The 16,996-nt window shown below is 39.5% G+C and overlaps 1 protein-coding gene across 3 annotated transcripts in view; it reads left to right on the top strand.

The window, feature by feature from the left end:
* MDM2 (MDM2 proto-oncogene, E3 ubiquitin protein ligase) overlaps nucleotides 1-15,763 on the top strand; it is a 17,274-nt gene extending 1,511 nt beyond the window's left edge. For 2 of the 3 annotated variants that reach the window (XM_006767773.2, XM_006767772.2), the window contains 9 exons: nucleotides 1,252-1,326; nucleotides 1,651-1,784; nucleotides 2,909-2,958; nucleotides 6,361-6,428; nucleotides 6,552-6,648; nucleotides 7,642-7,805; nucleotides 9,966-10,121; nucleotides 10,734-10,811; nucleotides 15,160-15,763. In XM_006767773.2, the coding sequence (XP_006767836.1) occupies nucleotides 1,252-1,326; nucleotides 1,651-1,784; nucleotides 2,909-2,958; nucleotides 6,361-6,428; nucleotides 6,552-6,648; nucleotides 7,642-7,805; nucleotides 9,966-10,121; nucleotides 10,734-10,811; nucleotides 15,160-15,732 (1,395 nt within the window). In that variant the 3' untranslated portion in view covers nucleotides 15,733-15,763. The remainder of the gene's footprint in view (nucleotides 1-1,251; nucleotides 1,327-1,650; nucleotides 1,785-2,908; nucleotides 2,959-6,360; nucleotides 6,429-6,551; nucleotides 6,649-7,641; nucleotides 7,806-9,965; nucleotides 10,122-10,733; nucleotides 10,812-15,159) is intronic. The other variant, XM_015566545.1, reaches the window with a different exon arrangement.
* The last annotated feature ends 1,233 nt before the right edge of the window (nucleotides 15,764-16,996 follow it).

The following is a 16,996-nucleotide window of genomic DNA, read 5'->3' as shown; positions in this document are numbered from 1 at the left end:
GCGGAACGTACTTATTTCCCTTACTTTGACGGAAAGTTCTTACTAGGCCACTCAGAAACAGTGGGGCACGGAGGGCAGCTACTAACCGGCCCCTGCCTGACGCCTCTTATTAACCGCTCAGAGCAATGAGGCTAAGGCATTTCCTGTGATCTCCTTCCTGAAGCAGGTTTTTCTTTCTGGATCTCTTGGGAAGGAAAGAGGGGGGAGGGTCAGAAAGTCTTTCTGAATCTTTTGTTTCTTAATAAACAGTTTAAAAGCAGCTTCAGGGTAGCAAAACTTTGGTTCCCTTCAGTGTAGTTAACCGGCCCCTGGAATACAGGTCATATGTTTTTCTTTCTTTCTTTTTTTTTTTAGCCAATACCTGTCACTGTTTGGTGCATGGTAGAAACTCAGTAAATGTTTATCAAGTCGATAATTGAAATGAAGACCAATTAGACAGTGGTTCTCAACCTTCTGGCCCTTTAAATACAGTTCCTCATGTTGTGACTCAAACATAAAATTACTTTTTGTTGCTACTTCATAACTGTAATGTTGCTACTGTTATGAATCGTAATGTAAATATCTGATATGCAGGATGGTCTTAGGCGACCCCTCTGAAAGAGTCCTTTGACCGCCAAAGGGGTCGCGACCCACAGGTTGAGAACCGCTGAAGTAAGAGGCAGCATGATACAGTCAGAGGAAAATGGTGGCTTGTTATTGAGGGGCATAAGTGGCAGTCTCAGAGCTGCTCTTAATTATCTTGTCACCTTGGTTTGGTTATTTAAATTCTCCATTCTTCAGGAACCTAATCTGTAGAAGGAAAAGATTGGTAAAAGGCCCCACACTAAAGGTTTATTTTTCTTGGGTTTTGTAATTTAGTTTACAGTAAGCTCATAGGGGTATTCCATTTATGGCTGAGTTTGTAAGATAATAAGCTGATGACAGAAACAGCTGGAGGGAAAAAAACATAATTTTCACTGCATCAGCATGGAGACCTGTTTTGATGACAAGTGGCAACAGTTGAGAAGTCTGACTGTTTGTGTAATAATTAGGTCCCAGCATTTTTTTTTCAAACTCCTGAGACAGTCTGGTATTCAGTTTATATAGTCTATTATATTTAGTGAAAACATTGTGACTTCTTTTTTGAAGTATAACCTTGTGAGATTGTTAAATGTAGTGTCTGCTATCTTTATTGAAATTATGGACATGTTTGCAATGAGGCTTATAGTTCTGTAATAAATTTGGAAGTATAATAGCAACTCTTTTTCATAGGTTAAACCAAAGCCATTGCTTTTGAAGTTGTTAAAATCTGTTGGTGCACAAAAAGACACTTATACTATGAAAGAGGTAAGCTGAACTAAGAGTTAATGAGATAACTAATGTCTTACTAGCATTTTGCTGCCTTTTCTTTTCCTACTGTGTATACCTAGATATCTGGGCAGTTAAGGTCTGAAAAAATACATTTTAAAGTTTTATTTAACTAAATCAGAAGCAATGTCTCTGCATCCATCAAATTAAAAGGAAAAGATTTAAAAGCAGCTTTTTATAGGGTTGTTATTTTTGATGGCTGTGAATGTGGTTGCTGGTTTAACCCTCTTCAGATAAATGATATTGAATGTATTTGAAACTAACATTTAATTTTCATTCTCAGAAATCATATTTCTGTTTCAGGTTATATTTTATCTTGGCCAGTATATTATGAAGAAGCGATTATATGATGAGAAGCAACAGCATATTGTATATTGTTCAAATGACCTTCTAGGGGATTTGTTTGGAGTGCCAAGTTTCTCTGTGAAAGAACACAGGTGAATTTTTCTGTTTAATCTATTGTAAAAAATAAGCTGGGTAAATGTTTCAGTTTGCCTCCACCCTCCTTTTTGTCAGAGAAAAATTGTTATATGTAAAAGATGCTAAATTTTAATTTCTTAGCAATATAGCATATGGGGGGGGGCAAAAGTAGGTTTTTAGTTGTGAGTACGAGAAACACAATTTATTCTTGTATTATTTGGAGATGTAATTTCTGGTATTAAAGTTATCTTTGACTTGGATTCTGATATGTTGAGAGGTTACATACTGGGGAAATTGCTGACTTAGAAAAAGGATATGAATAAAAATGTTGACTTGTGAGTTTAAGGAGCTGTATCATCAGTCCCAAGGGTAAAAATAAATAGTTGGATTTGGCACTTCTCTCTTAACCTTGAGAATTAGAAATGATGTCTTGTGACCAAAAACATTCTCTAAAATCATTGGTTTTAAAAAACACACACTATGATATCAATGAAGACTAGAATAAGTGAATTGCCTTCCTATTAAGATGTAAGTTCAGTGAGAGCAGAGATTTGTGGGGTTTTTGTATTCTTTCCCCCCAGTTTCTAGAACAGTGATTGGTACATAGTAGGTTCTCAGTCTGTATTTACAAGACGAATAATACAGTTTTATCTTCAATAAATTTTAAGGTCAAGAAAGAAAATCCATTAGATGACTGGTCAAGGGTTGATGAGTCAAAATTAGAATCAAGTTCCTATAGTGGGGTTTTTATAACACACTACTTTTTCTAGATAGTCTATTTCTAAACACAGCTAGAAAATTTCTCTTTGAAAATAAGTACATATGTTAACCCGCTTTCTGCATTTATACCCATTCTCTGGAATTGTTTGGTAAAGTCCAAACAAGGTACATTTCAAGAGATGGAAACATAAAATCTTTCAACTAGAGAGACTTCAGTGATTGTGAAAGGTAGCTGTATGTAATCATTCTACAACTAATTATGGTGCTTTTTAAGACCTAGAACATTGATATAATATGAATTCAGTGATTTAAAATTTGGTCTTTGTGCACTTAAATATAATAATACTTTTAAAAGTCTGGTTAAGGCCAATTTGATACATTTGTTTTAAAATGTACATTTCTTATTTCTTCTCCCTACAAGGAAAATATACACAATGATCTACAAAAACTTGGTAATAGTCAATCAGGCGGGTAAGTTAATTTTTGAATATCATAAACATATACCATGAAAATATTTTAAGACATTTTGTGTATGTTTAGTCATTTTGTAATTGTGATTCTCTTTAAAAGTTGCTTTAATGATATATTTAACTAATAAAAGAATATGATAAATTTAATGGGAAGAACTACATATGAACTAAAACAGCGGTCGTCAACCTTTCGGACCTCATGGACCACCAGTGGTCCACAGACCACCGGTTGTCGACCACTGAACTAAAACAACATAACACTAAGGCTCTAATGCAGATTTATGATATGTAAGGTTAAATGTCTTGTTACCTCCATTTAGGCCTTGGGATATGAGGGTTAGTATTTGTTTTGAAATGTGTTTAATTTGAAAAGTTACTGCTTAGTAGAGATGTGATCAAACCTGAAATGTATTGAAAGGCTTTGGGAAGTATTGTATATACCTAGGTAGGACCATTTGAAAGGATGGGTATTTGTGTGTGTGTGTGTGTGTGTGTGTACTTTTATAATAGACAAAGCTTTGTTTACCAATTTGTTTAGGTAAGTGGCATTGTACTTTCTTGCCTTTAGACGTATTGTTCTTAACAGGTTATTTTTGGGTCACTTACCCCTTTAGTAATGTGACAAAAGCACTGGATTCTCATTCTAGAAAAATATACATATACTAGAGGCCCAGTGCACAAAAATTTGTGCACTGGCGGGGGGTGTCAGCCTGGCCTGTGCCCCCTCGCAGTCTGGGACCCCTTGGGGGATGTCCACCTGCTGGCTTAGGCCTATTCCCCAGGGGAACGGGCCTAAGCTGGCAGTCAGACATCCCTCTGGCATCCAGGAGCCCTTGGGGGATGTCCACTTGCCAGCGGGGAGCAGACCTAATCTGCAGTTGAACATCCTTAGCGCTGCTGAGGAGGCGGGAGAAGCTCTCGCCACCACCGCTGTACTGGCAGCCATTAGCCTGGCTTGTGGCTGAGCAGAGCTCCCTCTGTGGGAGCGCACTGACATTGAGCATTGAGCACTGACATCTCCTGCATTGAGCATCTGCCCCCTAGTGGTCAGTGTGTGTCATAGTGACTAGTCATTCCCAGTTGTTCTGCTGTTAGGGTCCATTTGCATATTATCCTTTTATTATATAGGATAGTGGTATGCTGGTAAGTGTTTTAATCCACTCTCCAGGGGAAAAGGCCTGACTTATAGTGGTTGCTGATTTCCATGGTGTAAATACTCCCACCATGGCCATTTTTAGGGTACAAACACAGAATTGGGAATAGAGGTGCACAGTCTGGGTTTGAGTGATGGTAGGAGCTGGCTCCAGTACACCACAGATTTCTTAAAGCCCATCCTAGAAAGTTAGTTAAGAACTCTTCTCAAAAAACAAAAACAAAAAACTGTTCTCAGAAGCTTATTTCTCAGAATGAACAGACCATTCCTTTATGCTCCTACTATTCTGTACTTAAATTTTATTGATATAAATTTTCTTTTTATAATTGTTTATATTGCTTTCTTATGTCCAGTTCAGGTCTACATTCTGCATCACACACACAGTAGTGTTTTATTAATATGGTGTTTAGTAAATGTGTTGAATACTTATTCTTCCAAAGTTAGGATTTAAGACCCAGATAAGGGCATCACCATCTATCTTATTTGGAATAGAGGTGATTATTAGTCTGGTGACTTTATTGTTTTACAAAGCTCTTTGTGAAATCAAATGAAGGCAAATAAACAACTATAGATAGTATCTTTAGTAGTGTTTTCAGTTTTCTGAAGTATTATCTCTAATGTGTTCATTCATGTAAATTAATCTTGGTAAGCCCGGCCATTGTGGCTCAGTGGTTGAGCTTATATCTGTGAACTAGGATGTCAGTTGATTCTTAGTCCAGGCACATGCAGGGTTGCAGGCTCAACCCCCAGTAGGGGGCGTGCAGGAGGCAGCTGACCAATGGTTCTCTGTCATCATTGATGTTTCTATCTCTCTCTCCTCCCTCTCTGAAATCAATAAAAATACATATTTTAAAAAAAAGTTAACCTTGGTAGAATTTTGAAAAGAACAAAAAGTAAATAAACCTTGGTGGATTACTAGGAACATTATGTTAATGAGATGGTAATTTGTAAATTTCTTATGTTATTTCCATTCTGAGTTTCCGGTTCAGTTGAGTGGCATTAACTTTAGAACTCATAGTGTTCTAAACCTTGTCATATCTAGTGCTTCCTTTTTTATTACATCTGCTTTGTAATACCTGTTATACTAAAAATATAAAATGTACATGTACAACTTAAAAGAAGTATAATACCTTGCTCATTATATAAAGAAGAAATAAACTGTTATGACATTGTATATCATTTCAAATTGTTAATGCTCAGTCCTGACTTCCCTACTAAGGTTGAAATGTCTCAGGGAGCAGTAAAACGCATTTGATTATGATATTTGGTAATTTCTATAACTGAAACTGACTTTTTGAGCTCCATGTCTACACATCCAGTTAAAAACTAAAATTACCTACCTGAGTTTCATCCCCTTTAGTTCACTATCTTCCCATCCAAATCTATTCATCTTTTCTAGTTTCTGTCTTGGTGAATAGCACCACCCATTTATCCACCCCGGGTAGAATCTTGGAATCCTTAACTCCTTTCTCCTTTTGCCTTGTGTGTCAGACACCCTGGTTTTTACCTTTTTAATTTCTCTGGAATTTATCTTTTTTCCATGGCTTAGTGTAGGTTTTAATACTTTTTTATATGTATTATTGCAGTTGCTGTCCAATACTGGTCCTGCCTCTGCTCTCTTTTCCTTATATTTTGCCCCAGTGATTTGTCACTCCTGCACATAAAAAGACCATTTAGGCCCAGCTGGCATTGCTGGTGGTCGAGCTAGAACCAGGAGATCGCGATTTGATTCCTAGTGGGATGGGCGGGGGTGGCGGGGGTGGCACATGCCTGGTTGCAGGCTTGATCCCCAGTGTGGGGTGTGTAGGAGGCAGCCAGTCAATGATTCTCTCTCATCATTGATGTTTCTATTTCTCTCTCCCTCCCTTTTCCTTCCTTTCTGAAATAAATAAAATAATTTATAAAAAGACCATTTAGGGAAGGGTTTCTTATTGCTTGCTGGATAAAAATACTTGCTATGCACTAAAAAGTCAGTTTTTTAAAAAAATATTTTTTGGTTTTTAATATGTATATTTTTAATTGATCCCCACTGGGGGTCGAGCCCAAAACCTGGGCATGTGCCCTGACTGGGAATCGAACCATGATCAGGTTCATAGGTTGACTCTCAACCACTGAGCCATGCCAGCCAGGCTGGGAGACACATGTTTAATATTTGTTGAAAGGTTAAATTGTGTGAGCATTTTTTTCTGGACTATATATTGAGTGTAGCCTTTTCTTAGTTTGTGTTTTTCTGTTTTTATTTTCCACCAGAACCATCAGATTCAGGCACATCTGTGAGTGAAAACAGATGTCACCTTGAAGGTGGGAGTGATCAAAAGGTAATTTTGAGATTAACTCATTCTAGTATAATTCTTGAAAATAGGAAAGGTTATTACAATGGGGAATTAGCTTTTTGGTGTTACAAGTTAAGTTTGTGGGTCTTTTTCCCCTTGAATTCTTAGGACTCTGTACAAGAGCTTCAGGAAGAGAAACCTTCATCTTCAGATTTGGTTTCTAGACCATCTACCTCATCTAGAAGGAGAACAATTAGTGAGACAGGTATATGTGAATATTTAATTGTCGTTTTCTTTTCTTTTTTTAATTTTTTTTTAAATTGTTTTCAAACAGCTTTTCAGTGTTCATTTTCTTAGGAAATTAATACACTTTGGCTTAATTGTGCTTTTTTGGTTTAGATGAATTAATTTCTGAGTTTTAGTCTCAGTTTTATGTGATTTGTTTGATTTTAAAAATTGCTTTCTGAGCAACATTTTTCTGGTTGACTGCAGTAGACACAGTTTACTTTGTCCCCAACCTTCCCCCTGGATTTTATAGTTAGCCAGTTTTCTATTCAAGATAATAGAGGACAAAGATATAAACTCTTTTACTCATTATTCTTAGTCACCTTAGCAGTTAAAGTATTGTAATTGTTTTTAATAAGTGCTAAAATATCAGTGAGGTTAAAAACGGTAAATACCGTCTTAGAAATGAAAACAAGATAAAGAAAATAGCTGAACAGTTTTGCAGCCAAAAGATACTGGAGGAGGAGGAGGCTGTTGCCTAATCAAAGTCATTATAACCAAAAGTATATGAATCAGGTGAAAGAAGATCAATGAAATAGTTAAACCCAGACTAAAATCCTGTATGTGAGGGTAGTAAGGGCAGAGGAGTCTTATTAAATATATGGGACTGGAACAAAAGGTTAGTTATTTTGGGGGGAGAGAATCAATTTATATTTGTGTTAACTTATGCTGAAGTGAATTGCAGATGTACCTTCTAAGTATATTGACTTATGACAGAAATCCTAGATTGTTTAATACAAGCTAGGGATAGATTAAATTGTGATTTAATGGAGATAACATTCTGAAAGAAGCTTAAAAAGCTTTTAAAAATAGTATACTGTTATTCTGGACAGATCCAATGAAAGTGTTAACTGTTGAAACAGGTTTAATTTCATTGGAACTAAATTTCAGTACAAATAGGTATTCATGACAGCTCAATTTCTAAATAAACTCTATAGCAATTTAATTAATTTGTTTTTCCTTACATATCCAGAAGAAAACTCAGATGAATTATCTGGTGAACGTCAAAGAAAGCGCCACAGATCGGATAGTATTTCCTTTTCCTTTGATGAAAGCCTTGCTCTGTGTGTAATAAGGGAGATACGCTGTGAAAGAAGCAGTAGTAGTAGTGAATCAACAGGAACTTCATCAAATCCGGTAATCTTGCTTAAGTGAAAAATGACTTAAGACTTGTTTTATAAATCTAATTTTGGCAGTTCTAATAAGCATTCAGGTAGGATGCACATGTATATGTGATTACTGTTATACAGTGGTAATTTTTTATTTTTATTTTTATGAGTTTGTTTAAGCCAAACTGGTGACATATGCCAGGGAGCAAGATCTCAAATGCTCCCGGTAATTTTTTTTTTTCAAATAAACAAGTATAGCTCTTCCCTACCCCAACCCTAGGTTTAGGGAGAATGGTATAAGATAGCAGAGTAGCATTGAGGTGGGTTGGTAAAATTAGTACCAATATTAATAGTTATTAATGTCATCCTGGTATGTTAGAGAATCTTGTAGGCCACTGCACTATAAGTTCAAATAAATTGGAATATAGGATAGTCTGAGAATTTAGATTTTTTTTTTTAAATAAGGGAATAGCCTGGCCGGTGTGGCTCAGTGGTTGAGGGTCAGTTGAACTAGGAGGTCACAGTTCAATATCCAGTCAGGGCACATGCCCAGGTTGTGGGCTTGATCCCTAGTGTGGGGCATGCAGGAGGCAGCTGATCAATAATTCTGTCTCATCATTTAAAAAAATTTTTATTGATTTCAGAGAGGAAGGGGGAGGAAAAGAGAGATAGAAACATCAATGTTAAGAGAGAACCATTGATTGGCTGCCTCCTGCACGCCCCCTACTGGGGATTGTGCCCGAAACTTGGACATATGCCCTTTACTGGAATCAAACCCAGGACCCTTCAGTCTGCAGGCGGACGCTCTATCCACTGAGCCAAACCAGTTAGGGCTCCCTCTCATCATTGATGTTTCTCTCTCCCTCTCCCGTCCTCTCTGAAATCAATAAAAAAATAAAAAATAAAGTAAGGGAACAAAAATGGAAATTTGATTTAGTTAGGTATTTTAGTATTCTAAGGCAAATTTGTGTTAAATATTTAGAATAAATTTTTTTTACTATAGTTGTCAGCAAGTAAATTGGCAGTCTGAGCTTTACATTTGCAATATGTAGGTCTAGACATCAAGAAGGTCTGATATTAATGCTGTGAAGTGGGTGTAATATTGCATGGATGACATATCAGTACATTTTGATTGATAAAAATCCGAAGTGTTGGATTGATAAAAATCCAGGAGTAAAATTCTTAAGCGATGTCACTGAAAAAAGTTTTGTAAAGAAGTTTTTGCTAGCAAGAGTACTTGAAAAATGGAATATTTTCTTTCTTGTCATTTAACATGGTCTTTAAAATGTAATTAAAATTAGAACATTTATTTGTAATATGACAGTTTCTCCTGATCACTATTCTGGATCCGAATGATCATTTTTTAGTTCTCTAGAATATATAAGGGACTGAACCAGTTATGATATTAACTCTATTCTTTTTATGTATTCTTGTTGCTAGCATTTGTTTTTCTCTTCCAAAGCAGTAATTTTATGGATACAGATGTGAACTTTACAGTTAGTATTTAGAAGAGCTGTTACTTATGTAGGCCACTAGATGGCATGAGTAGAACAAGTTTATTCAGTAGATATTTAACACATTGCGTACCGCATAGAAATCTCTAAGACATACGCCAGGGACCACACGTTTTTGGGCAAACTGCACGTTATTTAAATCATAATGCACTCTAGGTGTTGTTTTTCAATAATTATAACATTTTTATTTACAAAAACAAACAATTAAAGTTCCTAGTACTTTTTTAACATATGGTACTGCGTAAAACATTTTCCTCTATGAAGAGGGACCAAACAAAATTTACATAAGTATCTAGATTCGCTCCTTTTTCCATGGGCGTGAAAAACGAGAACACTCGTGAGCGGCCGTTAACAGATGGCGCGCGAAACACGAGAAAACTCCTGAGCGGTACAAAATGTGTTGTGTCTTCTTTTCCAGGTTTTATTTGGCACTAGAGATACTGTGGTAGTCAAGGTAGATATGATCCCTGTCCTCATGGGAAGATAGACCATCTTGGTTCCTGGGTCGACACTCAATTGCTAAGCCCCACTGGCTGGGGGATCCAGAATCTTAATTTAGTGTCAGTGTGCAGAATAGAATTAAGGAAGAGTTAGGGGCACAGGGATGATTTAGGAAGCTGTTATAGAGGCCAACAAGTAATGTACAATGTCACCCCCTCACCCCCTGATTTTAGGATCTTGATGCTGGTGTAAGTGAACAATCAGGTGATTGGTTGGATCAAGATTCAGTTTCAGATCGATTCAGTGTAGAATTTGAAGTTGAGTCTTTCAATTCAGAAGATTATAACCTCAGTGAAGAAGGACAAGAACTCTCAGATGAAGATGATGAGGTAGTTTTATTTTCTCTAATTATATTCTAAAATTTTTTCATTTGTTGACTGATGAGATTGAAAGAATGTATTCAGATTTCACTTGAAATACTTGAACTTGATTTATTCAAACTGGAATATTGTGATGTGGAACTGAGGCTTTGTAGTTCCTTGTCTGATTTATATTTTTATAAATATGCCAAGAAGTATTTAGGCCTTACTGAGCATTGTTATAATAGTCTGCTCATTAAAAATATTTAACTCAGTTCCCCTCTATTAATATTAATTTACTTTTTATAAAAGTGACGCATGCATGCAGTTATATAAAGTCACATAGTATCTCTAGATCTGTTGCCTACATTTTTAGCTGTTTCATTGTTATTTAATACCTTATTTATAAAATAAGATGCTTGTACTGCATAGTTTGCTTCATTCATTTTATATATCTTATCTGAGTTTTTACCCTATTGGCTCAGGATTTCCCTGATCTCCATTTTCCCCCTTTATACTCTCTCATTCCATTTGACCGTTGTCTCAGAATTTCTGATATATAGTAGCACATGTTATTCATTTAGGACTTACCATGAAGAAACTTTTCTGGTTGAAAAAATAATAATGGGTTTATTTTATTAGGTATATCAAGTTACTGTGTACCATGCAGGGGAGAGTGATACAGACTCATTTGAAGATGATCCTGAAATTTCCTTAGCTGTAAGTATACATCTGTTTTTAAGGTATCAAAAAATAACATTGAAATCAAGATTAGAATATATCTGGTCTACTTCCTGATGAGGTAATTTTTATAAAGTTAAAATCTTTAAAATTTTAATTATTTAAAGCGTTTTGTTCTTTTATTTGTTGTGTTGGGATATGTTGCTACATTTTTCAACTTTTTGAGCTGGAACTTTTAAAGAACATTATTATGAAAGGTGATCCAAGATGGTGGTGGAATAGGTGGGAGGTACACCCACCTCCTCCCAGGACCAAACAATTAAATACAGAGCAATCATCCTGAATAACCAACTGAAGACCAGCTGAAGATAAGTCTTATAACCAAGGATTTATAGAAGAGTCCACATCAAGACTCGAGACTCGTAGGAAGTGCAGAGAGCAAAAGGACTGACCCTGCTCCCACAGGCAGCAATTGAGGTTCCAGGGGAGTATCTCAGCTGCAGGGGATTCCCTGATAAGTATGGGGTCTTAAGCCCAAGCCAGGCTCCCCAGCCCAGAGCACCAGAGCCAGGAAGAGCTGCCCATATAACATCTGGCTGTGAAACGCAGTGGGATTTCTGTTTGCCAGGGAGAGGCAGGATTCAGGCAAATTTTGTTACATGGCTCTTGGACAGGGGAAATTTTTTCCTCACACGTCCAACTGGTGCAGAGCCTTCCTTCACAGGGCCAAATCTTGGCTTGTTTAGGCCTGATAAACTCTGCTGGCCTCATCCTGACGACTGCCTGAGACCCTGCCCACCACAAAGGTGTGCGAGCACCCAGCAGGAGCAGCTAGACTTGGTATACCCTGGGTCATTTGCCGAGTGGTTCTCCGACCCAGCTCTGGCACCATGATTGGACTCATGTAGATATGGAGAACACCTCTCACCTTGTCACTCGCTAAGAACCTGTTGCATGCAACTCGAGTACTGCTAGAGGCCCTTTCAGTGACTGAGCCTAACAGTTGGAGGCAGGTGGAGGCAGACCTGCAGGTTCCTAGCGACTTTCGCTGACTGGCCCCTAGGTACATGCTGGTATAAGTAAGCCTTGGTGCACAGCTTAATCCTTCCCAAGCACACTCAAGCCTAGGAGAGGCAGCCACAAGCTGTGAATCACTTTGCATCTTTAAACAGGTTGCCCAGGGCCAGTCATTGGCAGCGTCTGACATTGACCTGCACCAGAGTCCCTCCCAAGAGGCCCCAGACCAGTACACCCAATGCCAGTGTCAGACAACATCAGAGCAGGATCCAGTTAGCTTCACAAGCAGCATATCCAAAGATCTCAGCAGGCACCAGATTCTACTGAGGCAAATTCCACTCTGAGTGGTCAGCACCTGCACAGCAGCTCATGCTCTGTGGTCGGGATCAATCCTCATAGCCAGTCTAAGGATTGACCCCACACATGAATGGCCCAGTAGCAATCGAGACAGTTACAACAGGAGGGCCCACATAATTCCCACAAGGGACATTTCTGGAGCATCCAGCTCAGGTGATCAAGGACTCTGTGCCACAAGATCCCACAGGACACCTACTAGGGAAGGCCACTCTACCAACACAGAGTCATAGCAGGTCTATCTAATATGTAGAAGCAAACACAAAGAGGCAGACATAATGCCCCAAATGAAAGAACAGGAAAAATCCCCAGAAAAAGCTAAACGAAATGGAGGCAAGCAGTTTACCAGATACAGAGTTCAAAATGGCTATAAGAATGCATAAGGGACTTAGGGGAAGAATGGATGAAATCAATTAGGACTTAACCTAAAAGATAGTAAACATAAAAGGCACATAGAAACCATAAAAAAGAACCAGTCAGAAATGAAGACTACACTAGAAGAAATAAACAGAAGGTAGGATGATGAAGAGGATCAAAGCAATTTGCAAGGCAAGGTAAAAGAAAACACCCAACCAGAGCAGCAGAAGAACACTATTATAGAAAATTTTAAGTATGTATAGCATACATAATCTCAAGTGTACTAATCACCAACTTCTAATAGTTACCAACATTTTGCCAATCTTGTTGAATATAAACATTTTGGCATTAGAATGTAGTAAGATATGCATTAAAGAAATCAGGACTTGCCTGGCCAGCATGGCTCAGTGGTTGAATGTAAACCTATGAACCAGGAGATTGTTTGATTCCCAGTCAGGGCACACGCCCAAGTTGCGGGCTCGATCCCCAGTGGGGGGTGTCTAGGAGGCAGCTGATCAGTGATTCTCATCATTGATGTTTCTATCCCTCTCCCTTCCTCTCTGAAATCAATAAAAATATATTTTCAGAAAAGAAGAAATCAGAACTTAAATATTACATGGTTTACTGGGCTCCTGAGGTATTTTTAACTGAATATTTGCTTTAACTTCTGTTAATATTGCCTTTTCTATTTGAATAGGAAGTCTCATTTTTCTTTTCTGGGTTGAAACAATTACCTAGATGCAAAAGTAAAATTGTAAAATTTTTGAAAATTTTTTTGCTATATTCTATATAATAAAAGCTAATATGCTAAGTGTCTGGTCAATTGGTCAACCAATCAAAGTGTAATATGCTAATGATATGCTAAGGCTACTCAACTGCTTGCTATGATGTGCACTGGCCACCAGGGAGCAGTCGACTCGTGGACCAGTTGATATTATGTGCACTGACCACCAAGGGGCAGACACTCCGACCTGTAGGTTAGCTTAAGGTGCTCCGACCAGTAGGTTACCTTGCTGCTGGGGTCTAACCGATTGGGACTGGGCGAGACAAGCCGGACACACCCTGGAGCCCTCCTATGGTCCCTCCCTGGTTGGCCAACCTCCCGTGTCTCTCCCTGGCTCAGTCGTGTACTGGTGAGATCCCTTGGCCTGGCCTGCACCCTCTTGCAATCTGGGATCCCTTGGGGGATGTCGGAGAGCCAGTTTTGGCCTGATCCCGCAGGCCAGGCTGAGGGACTCCACTAGTGCATGAATTCATGTACGAGTTTCTAGTTAGAAAATAATTCAAGTAACTAGACCAGGGGTGGGCAAACTTTTTGACTCGAGGGCCACAATGGGTTCTTAAACTGGACCGGAGGGCTGGAACAAAAGCATGGATGGAGTGTTTGTGTGAACTAATATAAATTCAAAGTAAACATCATTACATAAAAGGGTACGGTCTTTTTTTTTTTTTAGTTTTTTTCATTTCAGACGGGCCGGATCCGGCCCGCGGGCCATAGTTTGCCCACGGCTGAACTAGACTCATTTGATATCAAGTTGAGTGAAATGTTTCAGACATAGATCTTGCAAACTTTTGGACTTTTTGAAGCATTTCAACCCCTAATATTACAAAACGTTTGTCTTCGGTTTTATCAGTTTTAAGAAACCTACTTTAACAACTTGAAAGAACCAATGTAGAAGAATGAACATTCTCCACCCTTGTTGCTAATGTATTATGTCATTTGTTAGACAACTTAGAAATGATACATTATTCATGGCAAGATAGGCAGGACCTTTTGTGGCAAGTGTTACATATACAGGGTCCTCAGGGAAAACCATGCTTCAGTTAAGATAGGGAAATAAGGATATGTTCAGTGAAGAGGCTGAAGATGGTGGAAAGTTTTGGGAAATAAATTGGGATAAAGAAAAAGCAATGAGCAGTTACAGAGTGAGAACACAGGAAAGGATAAACAAGTAAAGGGCATACATTTTGGATAGTGACAATGACGACACATTTTAGCTGACAGTGATTATTGAAGAATGTTTCCACATTGCTTTTGTGGGTGAAGATAGGGAACACTCAGCTGAGCCCTGAGTTTTAGAGCACTGCTGAGGGAGTCCATGGTGGATTGAGAGAGAGTTTCATCTAGATCGATGGGTGGACTCTGGCACAGTATCCAGGATTGAGCCTTTAAGGGAGTGGAGTGGTTACAGGTCTCATTACAGAGTAGTAGTTGATGCCAGTAGTTGGCACTTGTTTCAACTCAGAACCAACTATGTATCTGTGTCCTCCAACAGATAACTTGAGGTGCATGGTTAAGAGGTTAGCTGAAAAAAAAAAAGTACTTAAAATCTCATACTTGGGGAAAGACTGTTTAAATGTTTTCTATAAAACATGAAATGCTGAAAATTAGGCCTTGTGATACATTTTACCTAGACCAGGGGTGGGCAACCTTTTTGTGAGTGTGTGCCAAAACCAGCAAAATCTCTGACTAAAAATTCTTCTGCATGCCAACCCTAATTTTTTGAGAACATGTTAGGCCTACTTGATATCTCTTAAGGTGTACGTATGTGAAGAACCTTAAAGAAATAATAAAATTCATTCGAGCGACAAAAACACAGTATATGGTTAATATGACTAGTCATCAGAGGGTAACAGAGACTGTTTTATTTCATTGAAGGATTATTGGAAGTGTACTTCGTGCAATGAAATGAATCCTCCCCTGCCATCACATTGCAACAGATGTTGGGCCCTTCGTGAGAATTGGCTTCCTGAAGACAAAGGGAAAGAAAAAGGAAGCATGCCTGAGAAAACCAAACAAGAAAACCCAACCCAAGTAGAAGAGGGCTTTGATGTCCCTGATTGTAAAAAAAGTACAGTGAGTGATTCCCAAGAATCATGTGTTGAGGAAAATGATGAAAAGATCACACAAGCCTCCTTATCCCAAGAAAGTGAGGACTATTCTCAGCCATCGACTTCTGGTAGCATCATTTATAGCAGCCAAGAAGATGTCAGAGAGTATGAGAGGGAAGAAACACAAGACAAAGAATGTGTGGATTCTAATTTTCCCAATAATGCCATCGAACCTTGTGTGATTTGCCAAGGCCGACCTAAAAATGGTTGCATTGTCCATGGCAAAACAGGACATCTTATGGCATGCTTTACATGTGCAAAAAAGCTAAAAAAAAGAAATAAGCCCTGTCCAGTGTGTAGACAACCAATTCAAATGATTGTGCTAACTTATTTCTCCTAGTTGACCTACCTATAAATTTTTTTAAACAAAATTTAGAAATGAAATTTTATTTTTTACATCTATAAAAACAAGTAATTATCATAGGGGACCCTTTTCCTCCTCCCAACTTGGGAGTCCATTCTGTGGGACTCTCCCTCTCAACACGTGGGAGTCTGTACTTGTTCTTCGATACGTCTCCACCTTTGCTGTACTACTCTCTGTCCATGGATTCATTCTTCAACCCTGGCAGTCAAAGAATCCAGGTTCCAGTCCAAAAATTCCGTTTCACCAGGCTGGTGGGGGACCAGCTCTTGTCACCATGATAAGACACATTTTCATTCCTGTCTTTAATGACGTAGGCCAGTGGTTGGCAAGCTGCGGCTCGAGAGCCACATGCGGCTCTTTGGCCCCTTGAGTGTGGCTTTTCCACAAAATACTGACTTCTGTGCATGGGCCACGAAGTTTCAGTTGCACTGTACATGCGCGCCCACACGTGGTATTTTGTGGAAGAGCCACACTCAAGGCCACAGAGCCGCATGTGGCTCGCCAACTGCGGTTTGCCCACCACTGAGCTAGGCTAGTAGGAGTCGGCCCCCCAGAGTAGCTGTCCCTGGGACTGCGGGAGGGGGTCGGGAGTCCTCAGGTGTGGCGCCCCGTCTCTCACTACATTGTCCGGACAATTTCGCTTTGCTACTTTTCCGCAGGCCGTCCCATTTCTTTTTCTTTATTCTTGTTCTTTCGCCCCATTTCTTTTGGAGCCGCTGGTTTTTCTGAGGTCTGAGGATCTCTACAGGACTTGACCAGCCCCCCTCAGCCCAAGTTGTAACTTTCCAAATCCCCTGAAGGCTGAGGGCTAGGGTGGGAGAGGAAGTGGGTGGGAGTCGGGACAAAGGAGAGCGAAGACTCAGGCGGGGCTCTGGGTGCTCCGTTAAGTCTGCTTCCAGACCTTTCTCCGGAGAACCACACACCCAGGCCCCTCTCATCCGCTCCTTCCCCTGTGCCTGGTGAAGGAAGGGCGGGTGGCCGGAAAGGGCGTGGCCAGCCCCAACTACAGCCAATCCCCGAGGGGAGCTTGGTTGGTGGGTGGGGCATCGCGGGGAGGGGCGTGGATCCACAACTTCCACTCAGCTGGACCAATCCCGACCCGAGAGGCCAAACGGACACCCTACCTGGGCCCAGGTGGGCTCCGCTGTGCGTCTCTCAGTGGCTCCGCGCCCAGGATGCGGGGAGCCCGGCGGCATCCGGAGGAGACCAAGCCGGGGCGAGTTGCCAATGGAGCCTTTGG

Source organism: Myotis davidii, unplaced genomic scaffold (genome assembly GCF_000327345.1).
Source record: "Myotis davidii unplaced genomic scaffold, ASM32734v1 scaffold982, whole genome shotgun sequence".
Lineage (NCBI taxonomy): Eukaryota > Metazoa > Chordata > Mammalia > Chiroptera > Vespertilionidae > Myotis > Myotis davidii.
The sequence above is the reverse complement of the archived record's forward strand: the minus strand, read 5'-3'. Positions and strand labels throughout refer to the sequence as shown.